The sequence below is a fragment of the Typopeltis vanoorti genome, chromosome 1, assembly GCF_054136105.1.
Source record: "Typopeltis vanoorti isolate ZY-2024b chromosome 1, IOZ_Tvanoo_1.0, whole genome shotgun sequence".
NCBI lineage: Eukaryota > Metazoa > Arthropoda > Arachnida > Uropygi > Thelyphonidae > Typopeltis > Typopeltis vanoorti.
In genome coordinates, this window is record NC_143549.1 from 59,912,437 (window position 1) to 59,925,442 (window position 13,006).

Genomic DNA, 13,006 nt, shown 5'->3' on the forward strand with positions numbered 1-13,006 from the left:
GACACTTGTAGACAAAGTGCCAGTGTAAGGAGGAATTCCAAGAATGGTAAACTACCAGAATTTTCTTTTTCCATGGTGAATTGAATACGTGGGTGAAGGCTATTTATCTGTTGTAGAAATGTCGAGAGTTTTTCTTCAGCATGTGGCCAAATAGCAAAAAACATCATCGAAATAACAAAACCAAAGAGAGGGTTGAGGTTGAAAGGATGAAAGCATATCCATTGGGATAAAGCTGTTCTCCTCCATAGATGCAGGTTCAAATATGAACGCCTTTTTAAAGAAAGTTGTGAAGCTATTTTATATCAGCCGAATCGAAATCGAAATGACTCTCTCTCTCTCTCTCTCTCAAAAATCTGGGAGACTTTTATTTTATGCAACCATCAATAAAAATTAATTATCTTTAAATGATTATTAATTTAGTAATTAATCTCCTAGCACGCGGCAACAATGTTAATTGGCGATCCACTGACTTGGTATTTGTATGACACTGAAGATGTGCTGTTAATTTCGGTACGAAATATTTGTACCTTTATTAATAAATATACTATGCCACAGGTACCTCTAAAGATAATGAGTTTACTTTGTGAATAATCTTGTTTTCTTAACTGTAATATATCATATGCTCTTGTACTGACAATGTCTGTTAATACTTAGGTGAAAATTTTATATTAATAAAGTTTTTGAGATGAGTTCTCTGATTTTATAATTCTTTTCATTACATCAGCTCAAGTATTTTGTTATTGAAACAAATATGTACATGTGATGCAGCCTATGAGTCAGTGGATCCCCCCCCTTCTCCTCCCCTTTGTTTAATGCTTTGGCTGTTCAGTCTAGTAGAGATGATGTCATAACAGAATTCACAGTCCTATTGCCTTCTACTGCTTGCCTTCTACTGTGGTGTGACCATTCCTGACACATGGAATCTACAACATAGTAGATTATATATGTAGAATACCTGTAACGTCGATGTGTGTGTGTGTCTTTCAGAATGGTAATGTGGCATATTCCTGGACCTAAATTGTAAGGAATTGATTTGGGGAACATATGAATGATATCTTGAATGGCTAGCATATTCACCAGCTATCAGCTTAAACATCTGCAAGATTTCCAGGAACATTCTATGTGCCATTTAGCCATGGCACCTTCCCCTTCCTCATTCATGGACTGGATTTCCTTATTGCAGACATAACTAAAGATCCATGCTAATATTGATAGACTGTACTACACCAAGGGGAATTGTGCATTGTGTTACTTGGAAATTGAGCTCTACTATTACATCATTTTAGGAGGAGTGATTTTACCTAACCTTCTGCTCCAAAAGAAAGTACAGCAATAGTTCCCATGGACTGAAGAATGCTGAAACCAACTCTAAGCACCCTGATCATATAAAAAAAAAGTGTTCCTGTATTCTGATAAGAGCCATAGCAAATGCCAGTTGATCACATGTAGCCATGCCTGCAGCATGAAGCAAAGATTGCAACAACAAAGCTAAGTGATGACAGAGTGCTTCTTCTCACTACCACAGACAGACATCTTGAAGTTTTAAAATGCCAAAGCTGCAAAGTAGACATTTCAGAAACAGAAGAGTTTTCTATGTGATTTTGTTACTAGTGGATTCATGCCAATTGTGCCAAAATCACCAAATTGGTATTCAAATTCCTAAGCAACTTCAGCCAGCCATTTTTCTGTCCTCTGTGTCATTCCCACCAGTTCCTAAACCTCAGCAAGCACATGGACTGCCTAGAACATCACTTTTATCATACTCAGTGAAACTGTCTCCTGAAAAATCGACGTAATTGAAAAAAAAAAAAAAAAAGCTTGAATCAATTCACTATCAATGCCTTGAAGCTTAACATGCATACTGCTGACAACACCAGCAAGATTCACAACCTCTTTGCATCATCCTCAGTTTCCATTCTGAAACTGGAACATTGCTAAAAAACAACATTTGCGGGAAAGTTGAACTAGCTGAACAGTTTAACTTTGATCCCAAGACAGTTGTCATGTGTCACTGCTTCAGTTCCACAATTACTGGAAGAAATGGAACAAACTTCCCACACTTAATAAAAGTGACCTGTGATACCCCGACAAGCAGAACTGCATGTATCGGCCAAAGTCGGACGGCACCAGCACCCCATCATCATCATCATCACACCTACTCGGTCTTTATGTTGAAGCAAATGAAAACTGGCTGTATCACTTAGATGGAAACAGTTGTCTCTTAAATATGCCCTAAAGATAGTCTTTCCCAGATCATCCTACATAGACTAGTCTCTTTTCTCTGCATTGGGAAGTTCAATATCACACACTTCAGATTATCATACATCTTTTTCGTATGCATATTAAAGAGATTATGCAAGCTGTTGGCATGAATGCTGAAACCAACTCAGCATTTATGCCAACACTAAACATAACAGCATCCCTTGGCATGTTTGCACTCCATCCTGCAACTTCTCACTTTGTCAGCTACAAAAGTCTCATACTCCATCTGTCTATCTGCAATCGTTTAATGCACACAGAGCAGCTGTTTCTGATTTCTTGCCCATCTATACTGAGAGTTCAAGAACTGATACCTATGTTGGCTGTGTTTCCTGACATTATTATCTCTAACCAGAAAAAAAGTTATGCAAACTAAATTATATTTAAGATATATAATCTTTCAACCCATATAGAATTATTCTATTTCACCAAGAACCCTTAAATATAAGTTATACATATTTTTTATTTGTTGCATTTTAAGAAATTAAAAATTGCTATATTCAAAAAATATCCCTGAATGTGCCGCCATTCATGCATGCGCCCAAGCTGAACGCACAGATACTTGCTGCGCATACACTTCTCGTTGTTATGAGAAACATTCATTTGTCAAGTGACAAACGAACACTATTTTTTTGATTTACTGGCAGTAATCAGTAAATAAAGAACAATTGATTGAATTTTGAAAAGTTTAGAAAGAACTAAAATTAATTTTTGTTTTCACATTATTTTATAATTTTCTTAAGGAACTATGGCCAAATGCATAGTAAATAATACTTAATATCATCATCATCATCAAATTCCTGCCATGTACCCTCAAGGGGTGTACAGGATATGATAGTACTACATGAAAAATTTACATCATTACTAACTTCCTATTTACAATTTTCCTCCAAATCAGTCTGTTACTTGTCAAGACTCCAACATTATCAGATCTTATATTTCTATCGTCTAAGGCACTTTGTGCTGTATCAATCCACCTATATCTTGGTCTTCCTCTGGGTCATTTTCCTGCCAACCTGGTAGAGAACACTTGTTTTGGTAATCTTTCCTCACCCATTCTGTTTAAGTGACCATACCACCTGAGATTAACTCTGCTAACGTATTCTTGGATGCTGACAAGGTCGAGTTCTTTCCTAATATCCTAGTTTTTAATATGATATTGCCACTGATGCCATCTGTTAGGTCATACACTTGACATCTTGAAGTCTAAGAAGGCATGATTCAATAGAGCGGTACCATTACAAAATTTGACTCTGCGGTAGTTCAGAAGCCCTTGCTAGAAGCTTCTTATCAGGTGGCATATCTGTGCATAAAGGGAAAAAAGCCTCATACAATAACTGAAGAATTGGTGAAACCATGTGCATTGGAAATTGAGAAAATTGTATTAGGCTCTGAAGCACTTAAGAAAATTCAGCAGATTTAATTATCAACCGATGCAATTCGATCACACATTCAAGTCATCAGTCAGGATATTTTACTGCAAGTAATACAAGATATTAAAACCAGTCCTCTGAAAGTGTGTATTAAATTGGACCAGTCAAGTGACGTTGATAATTGCAGTGAGCTATTAGTATTTGTGCGATGCATAAAGTAAAAAGAATTTTATTTTGTAATCAACTGGAACTGATGGCAAAAGGAATTGATGTTTTTAATCACGTTAAAACTTTTTCTTGAAACATCAAATACCAATGGATTTGATTAGCTCAATATGTACTGATGGTGCACCTGCAATGTTAGGCAATAATTCCGGTTTTTTTTGCCTATGTCAAAAAAGTACTGCAAGTCACAATAACACATTGCATGTTGCACTGCCATGCACTTGCATCAAAAACTTTGCCAGAGAAGTTAAAAAAAATATTTAGCTGCAGCAGTAAACATAGTAAATTATATTCGAGGACAGATGCTTAATCATCATATCTTTCGTGCTTTCTGCAAAGAAATCGGTTCTAACCATAGTGTGCTTCTTTATCACACTGACATAAGAAGGCTCTCCAGGGGATGTGTGCTAAGCAGGGTTTTTGAAATGCGTGAGGAGATTATTCAGTTTCTTACTAACCAGAATTGTAATTTAGTTCAAGAATTTGAAAGAAGAGTTGCAGTAATTTGATTGGCCTACTTAGCAGATATTTTCGCTCACCTAAATGAATTAAATATTATCAATGCAAGGGTATGGTAAGAATATAATGACATCTAGAGAAAAATTATTTGCTTTTATTGAAAAACTAAAAATTTGGATACGTCAAGTTGGAAATAGTAATTTTGCAAACCTTCCCTTGCTTGATGAAATTGTTCTGAAAAACAAAAAAAAATCACGATTTTACCTGAAGTTGTAATACATTTGCAACAATTGATTGATTCTTTTCATGGATATTTTTCCACAGGAGATATTGGCAAAGAGCAGAGATCGATACTGGATTCATTTCTTTTTGATCTTAATTCTATAAACGACAGTAATTTAATAAAAGATGATCTTATTGAAATGCGAGCCAAGGCATGTATTCAAATAGAATTTGAAAATTTGGATTTAGAACAATTCTGGTGTACTCAGTTAGAACCCTTTCCACAACTGGTGAAGGCAGCATTGTAGACACTTCTACCATTTGCTACCACCTATCTTTGCAAAATGGGATTTTCATCCCTTTTGCACATAAAAACCCGAAATCACTTAAATGCAAATGTGATGATATGCATGTAGCCCTTTATTGCACTAGTGATGCCGGAAAAAGGATCACTCCACTAGTGATCTTTTTTCCGGATCACTAGTGCATTGATGCCGGAAAAAAGGAACCTCGCTTTTAAATATTATTATGAAAAAGCAACAACAAATTAGTCACTAAAACTTGATATGTTATTTTGATTTTATGTTGATACATATATGTATATGTATTTTTCAATAAATTTTTTGCAATAAATTTTATTTTCTAACAAAAAACACATTTTTCAAGGGGATGCGAGAATGTAAATTGAAGTTCACTTGGGTGCAGGCCAGTAAAAAGGTTAAGAACCACTGCTCTAATGCTCAGTTTCCATAACCATCTTCTATAAATGCACCTATGTCTGCTGTTCATCAGAATTGGTATCAGTAATTCCTTACTTCTGTCAAATCCTTTCAAATGCATGCAACAGCCAATCAGCACCCTCTCACGTTTCAATTCCAAAGCCACAGAACAAATTTCTCCTCTTCTTTATTAATCCCTTCCACTGCTACCATCTAGGAAGTCCCCCACAACATGTTTCCTGAGGAATATAGTCTACAGCTTTTCAAGTGAAATGTGAATGAACAAGTTTCTTATTACACATTCACAGTACTAGTGTACTATTTGTTGACCAACCTTTTGTGGATGGATTCTCCATATATATGTGTGTGTGTGTGTGTGTGTGTGTGTGTGTGTGTGTGTGTGTGTGTACACACACTATATATATATATATATATATATATATATATATATATATATATATATATATATCAATAATTGTCTGAACATTTTAGCAATTTGCAGTTGATACCAGCAGGCAAACCCTAATATCAGTTATGTCCACCTTTGGCTTTGATCACTTATCCCTTTGAGGGAGGCTTTCCACCAATGTGCAGCAGACATTAGGTGGAATTTGTCTCCATTTCGTCCATCAAATCAGCACTGAGTTCAGGCTAGGGCAGTTGTTTAACACCCATCTCTTCATACCATTCCACAACAGCTGCAGCTTTGTGGCATGGGGCATTGTAGACTTGATAGTAACACAGGATCTGTTCAATAAAAATTCCAGTATAGGCAGCAACTGATTATCCAAAATATCAAGGTACTGAGCTGCCTTCATGGAACTGTGGACAACAATCAGTGGTCCCAATCCAAACCAGCTGAATGCACAACACACCATTACTTCACCACCACCAAACTTTACTGTGGATACAACACACTGTGGTAACAAGGGTTCACCAGGCTGCCTCCACACCCACACCCTGCCATCAGACTGGAAACAGGTGAACCTTGATTCATCGCTCTAGAGTACCATTTTCCACTGGTCATTTGTCCATTTCACTCTCTGCACTAGGCTAGATGAGCTGCCTTATTCATTGTTATGTTCTGCTTGTGTGCTACTGCTCTTCCATAGAAACCCAGTAAAGGAGTTCTTTTCATACAGTATTAGTGCTCACCATTTTGAGTGCTCTTGAACTCATCACAGATGGTCTATGCCACTTGTAGCCGGTTTTTGCATGCCACCCATTTTAACACCCTCCTGTCCCTGTCAGTCATTTTTGGCAGCCATCCTGGGTATTTTCCTGCACTAGTGATACCAGAAAGTCTCCATTTGTTGATGTGGCCTACCATTGATTTTGGATGCTCCAATTGAGCAGCAATGGCATGTATGGACATGCCACCAATGTGATAGCCTACAATAACACTTCTCTCTAAATCAATGAATTCACTTCGTGTTGCCATAGTAGCTGTATTCAACTGCCACAATGAAATACTGCTTCCAGTTTTTATGTTATTAACCCCCCAACTGGCCATGATGTCTATAGACGTCCAGCTAAATCTGGATATGATTCTTTAATACCTATTGAATAACATAGATAAGAAGTGCAATTTGGTCTCACTATTTCATACCCACTGGCCTATAGGGAGTTAATAGACTTGGAATGTGCCATAACTTTGAATAACAGGGGGTGTTCAGACAATTATTGGTAGATGTATATGTACATGTACAAAAAGTAAAAACATTGTTATGTCATCTACATTTAACATGTAGTCAGATGTTTATGTTGCATGTATCATTGTCTGCATAAGATAAGTGATGTACGTCTACAACTTTCAATGTATGGAGATGTATCCTCCTACCCTTTTGTAGCATCCATTCTGTGTTAATAAAATAAAATACCAGCAGTCCACAACAATCTTCCTTTCTTTTCATATCTTTTAGAGGAAGCAGGCTCGACCTGGGACCTAACACTCCACGCGCGGAAGCCTGCGGCTTCTTTCGTTGCTCTGATCTATAGAGGTGGTGCAATAGCAGCACCTTCTTATTAGAAGGCTGGCAACTAGAAGCCCTCCTTTCAGATATTACACTGACCTGGAATGTGCCATAACTTTGAATAACAGGGGATGTTCAGACAATTATTGGTAGATAGTGTGTATATGTACATGTATAAAAAGTAAAAAGCATTGTTATGTCATCTACATTTAACATGTAGTCAAATTTTTATGTTGCATGTATCATCGTGTGCATAAGATGAGTGATGTACATCTGCAACTTTCATTATATCTTTGAATGTATGGAGATGTATCCTCGTTCCCTTTTGTAGCATCCATTCTGTGTTTAAAAAAAAATAAATAAAAATACCAGCAGTCCACAACAATCTTCCTTTCTTTTCATATCTTTTGGAGGAAGCAAGAGTGGGGGACTGCTATTGCACCACCACCTCTACAGATCAGAGCAACGAAAGAACTACTACCACACGCCTCGTCAACGACGGATGGGAAAACGATCAGCCGAAAGGGGGGAAGTGTCAAGTGAGCTTCAGCCAGCCTTTAGAAGTATGCATGTTGCTTGGGAAAATTAAGTTACAACCAACTTTTTATGACGATGTTATTGACCAGTTCATAAAGAAGAACCGTAGGGTAGAATTTGTATTCAAGTAGCTAAATTGAAAAAGATAGAATATCATTTGTAAAATAAATGTATTTGTAAGATTAAATGTACATAAATTTTACCTAATTCCTTTCCTTTTAGTTTTTCACAATAATTTTAAATTTTACTTCATATTTTGGTAGATTGCCATAAATAATTATCTTTACTAGTAACATAACATTTTTTTTTTTTTTCAAATGTGTATCTCACTTACAAAAATGTGTGAACCTATGATAAATTGGTAAGCTGGTAGTGTTCTTAGACCAGACAGTGAAACTATCATCCAAGGACATTTATTAAGCATCCAGCCTGCTGTTTAGAGTGTAGGTATGCCATCTACTTGATCAACCAGGTTGGCACATGTAACTTTTAAAAGTAAACTTTTCTGCCTTTTATTTACTCTTTTAAGTTTATGCACATCTTTGTAGAACAACAGGTTAGCAATGACTAATGTAGAGAAGAAACCCACAGTTTGTTACTCATGTTAGTTAGCTCTTATTTTCCCGGCATCTGCTCCTTTTTCCTTATTTTTAGTTTCCATTTTTGCCTCAAGGTATTATTATTATTGTTATTGTTCCGAGAAACTCCAAGGAGTCGACAGACTCATCGAGGGAGGCCCTAACATCATGTCTGGAACAACTATTCAACATTTACACAGTATCTATCATATCTTGCCTTGAACTCATTCATAGTCATAGCACCCACAACAGACTCTGGAAGCTTATTCCACTCATTCACCACTCTCCAAGTAAAAAACCTAGCTCTAACGCCCTTGTCAACCATGCTCTTGCCCATCTTCCATGCATGGCCCCTAGTCCTCCCACCACCAGTCATATTTTCAAAAATATCTTCTGGATCAATCTTATAAAAACCCTTCAGTAATTTGAATGTCTCAATCATATCACCCCTCCTTCGCCTATCGTCCAATTTCTGCAACCCACAAATCCTCAACCTATTCTCATAAGGTTCATTCCACAGACCTATCATCTTGGTCACTCGTCTCTGGACCCTCTCCACTTCCTCCCCATCACAAAGAAACCCTGGTGCCCATAACTGGGCACAGAAGTCCAGATGGGGTCTTATCAAGGCTCGATACAGAGGAACAACAACTTCCTTCTCTCTGCATGTTAAAGTATTTTTCATAAGCCAAGTGATTTGGTGAGCTGTTTTTGTTACTTTTGCAATGTGCCCCCTAAACTTCAACTCCCTATCCACCAGTACTCCCAAATCCCTGGCCTTATCAATCTCCTGGAGTACGGTTCCACCTATGCGATATACTGCTGCTATTCTTTTCATCCCAAAGTGCATAACCTTACACTTTGCCACATTAAACTGACATCCATTTTTTCTAGCCCAGTCCTCCAAACTATCCAAATCATCCTGTAAAATTTTGATATCCTGTGCACTCACAATTGCTCTACCCAACTTTGCATCATCAGCAAACAAGTGAACACTTCCTCTCAAATCCTTTCCAATATCATTGATGAACAAATTGAAAAAAGCATTGGTCCAAGAACAGAGCCCTGCGGCACTCCACTAGTCACAAGACGTCTTTTTGACTCCACTCCTGAATAAACCACTCTCTGGTACCTCTCCTTCAACCACCCTCCTATCCATCTTACCAACCCTATATCTATCCCCATCTGCTCCAGTTTACTGATTAGGGTTCCATGTGGTATCCTGTCAAAGGCCTTGGCAAGGTCCAGTAGTATCACCGTAAACCCATTACCCCTATCCAGTTCAGCCGTCACTGTGTTATAAAACGTGAGCAAGTTACTGAGGCATGATCTACCCTTCACAAAACCATGTTGTCCCCCATACAATATCCCATTTTCCTTAGAGATGACTAATTTCTCTAAGACCTTGACAATGATTCCTGATATGCTAATCGGTCGGTAATTTACAACAGCAGTCTTGGAACCACCTTTATGCAGTAGAACTATTTTCCCTTCCTTCCACCTGCTCGGGACTAACCCAGACCTGAGACTCAAATTAAACAAAATGGTCAAGGGTACTGACAATTCTTTAGCTGCTTCTCGTACTACAAGAGCTGGTATACCATCCAATCCCACAGATGTATTGACATTGAGGTTATGCAATAGACTACTCACCTCCACTTCATTCACCACAATTCCCGTATAATCTACTGGTTTATTCGTTTCTGCAATGTCACCACCTGGATGATATATTCTTGCAAAGTGCTCACTCAGTAACTCAGCTATCTCAACTGATTCAGTTACCTCCCTACCATCGGCATTCTTTAAAATCATTCTGCCATGTACATTTTTCCTTTTACTTGCTACATATCTAAAAAACTGTTTAGGATTCTCTTTAGCCTGCATGGCCAATGTTCTTTCGTAATCTTTTTTGCTTTTCTTACCACACTTGTCACCCTTCTGGTCTGCATTCATCTATTTTTATTTTTACTATAACATTTAGTATTGTCCATAAATATAAATAAAACCACCTTGTTGATTTTGCAGATTAAAATTTACCTACATGGTAACTTCCATCTGTTTAAGAAATATATATTTATGTTCAGTTGTTGTTAACATGTAAAATTAAAATGTAATTTCTTTCCAGATGCTGTTAAAAATATCACTCAGTTTATGGGAATGCAGCCATGTGAACGTTCTGATAAAGTTCCAGAAAATAAAAGTGCACATATTTTATATCTTTCTGGAATGTTTCGTGGTGGACACGAAGTTTTGGTGAGAGCTAAACTTGCAATTGGAACTGAAGTAGAAGGTGTTACGATGAACATTGCTGTACGAAGTACAAATCCACATGTTAGCGAAGTAATTGCATCTGCTGTTGGATGAAGATAATGCTGATTATTGATTGTATATCTACAGCTATGTCAGAATAGTGTGTGTGGGTGTCAGTTAATGAAGTAGACAAAGTATTCTAAAAATGTATAATTTTGAAAATTGTTTATTTGTATTTCTTTATATAAAATTCTTTTAAACCTGATATTTCTGCTTATTGTAAGAATTGTGTCCTGTCTAGGACATTCAGCTGATTATGTCCTTCTTAATATATATAACTTTTTTTTATACCAACACCAGTCATGAGAGAGCTATAAACCCAGAACACGGCTGTGTGTGTGTGTGTGTGTGTGGACTGAACTGTTCATATATATGGTTAATTTTCCTGTTACTGTGTCAGGTCAGGACAGAAATCTCTATCATGTTTTTGAAGCATGAAATACGTGACATTTTACTTAAGTGTTGGTAGCTGCTAATTATCAAGAAGATATTTGACTTGTCATTGATTAAATATGACATTTTCAAAACTGTAGAACTCATCCCCTCTTCAAGGGATTAAAAGTAATGCCGAGATATCTTTAATCACATAATTTTCAGTGCCTGTTTATTTACAAATGTAATTTAAAATTTCCAGAGATATACAAACAGAAATAGAATTAATTCCCAAATTATAAGTCTCATGAATTGTCACAATTTCCATACCACTATGTTTAGTGTAAATATGTTTTGACTATTATACATGCACAGATGTTGTTGAATCCATTGAAGAGCTTCTAGATATCACCGTGGATCTGTAGAACTGCTTTGGCAATCTGTTGAACTTTGATGGAGTAGATCTTTTTCTAGGGTTATTGTCAATTTTCTGTAGAGCAGCAGCAATTGCTGGACAAGAATAAATATGGACAGGTGTTAGTTCAACTCCTGGACAGTTTTTGCATGTTTCATAGCTTCTACTTCCGTCTGGCTGAATTTTCATGCCTTTAAAATGTTCCGTCCGTATTCTGGTGATGACTGGTTATTTCTCTATTTTCATTAATTTCATTCTTCTTCTTGATAGTTTGTTTTACCAATCTTATTTTGCTGATAGTGTTAACATCAGTTAGTGATGGTGGGTGTAATTTTTGAGGTAAGTATCTTACTTCTTTGGCTAGTCTGTCTGCTCTTTCATTGTCTTTAATATTTGCATGGGCTGGTATCCATTGAAGTGTGCAGTTCTTATTTTTCAAATTTAAGGTAGTTAGTAGTTCATGAATTTCCTGTGTGAGATTTGTTTTTCCATTTTTTAATGCCTTAAGTGCAGATTTTGAGTTGCTGTAGATGGATATTCCTTCTGTAATGTTTATTACTGGATTTGAGAGCTGTTTGTATGGGTATTAATTCACAAGTGAAGTTTGAAGCTATTTTGCCAGCTGTTGTTTTGATTTGCATTTCCTTTCCTCCAGGTAGAGTTAGAAAAACCCCTGAACCTCCTTGATTGAGTGCTTCATCAGATGCTCAATCAGTGTAGGCGATGGCATGGTTTGGATTGTTTAAGTGATGTATAGTGTCAAGTCCTTTTATTTTCTTTCTGTGAATCCTTTTTTGAACAAGGTTCGAGGAGATTTAAGTTTATCGTTGTGTTGGCTCTTTGCTTATTTCAATGGATAGGATGCTCTAAGTCAGTCTGTTTTCTAATTTCATGATCATATTGTAACGTAGATGATCTCTTTAGTCTAGATTTTCTTGTCCAGCCATCGAAAGTCCTGAGTGAGATGTGATCCTGTTGGTGGCTCCTGATTCGGTTAGTGAATTTAAACTGTGGAGAGTTTTCTTCTGTTTCTAGTATATGAAGCCCACACTCTTGTTGAGCTTTTAAATTATATTTGTGGATGAGACTGCACCTATGATAATTTTTGCTGCTCTTGATTGTACTGTCAAGTTTTTCTTTTGAACTAGTAGAAGCTGGAGCATAGATTGATGAGGTATATTCCATAGTGGGTCGTATGAGTGCCATATATGTAGTTTTGAGTGTCTGGTTTTGCACCCCACTTTATTCCACAGAGCCTTTTGATGATATTAAGCTTTTTAAGAGCTTTATTGGATATATTTGTAATATGAGTTGTAAATCTCAGTTCAGTATCTAGGGTTAGGCCTAAGTATTTTGGAGACTGTTTTTTTCTATTTTGGTATTATATATTTTGATTTGGGGGTTGTAATTGTGTCTATTTTTTCTATCAGTGGAAAAGATGCTCAGTTTTGTTTTTTCTGGGTTTATGTGTAGTTTATCTGTAGAAAAATAGACAAGTTCCTTTGCCCATTTCTCTAAGCCTTTTATTGAATTATTTAGGACTTTTTCAGATTGTTGAGGATTA

General features: G+C 36.7%; 1 protein-coding gene across 2 annotated transcripts in view; it reads left to right on the top strand.

Annotated features, from left to right (window-relative positions):
- gammaCOP (coat protein (coatomer) gamma) overlaps positions 1 to 10,860 on the top strand; it is a 406,638-nt gene extending 395,778 nt beyond the window's left edge. For both annotated transcript variants that reach the window (XM_090390747.1, XM_090390756.1), the window contains exon 22: positions 10,471 to 10,860. In XM_090390747.1, the coding sequence (XP_090246873.1) occupies positions 10,471 to 10,709 (239 nt within the window). In that variant the 3' untranslated portion in view covers positions 10,710 to 10,860. The remainder of the gene's footprint in view (positions 1 to 10,470) is intronic.
- The last annotated feature ends 2,146 nt before the right edge of the window (positions 10,861 to 13,006 follow it).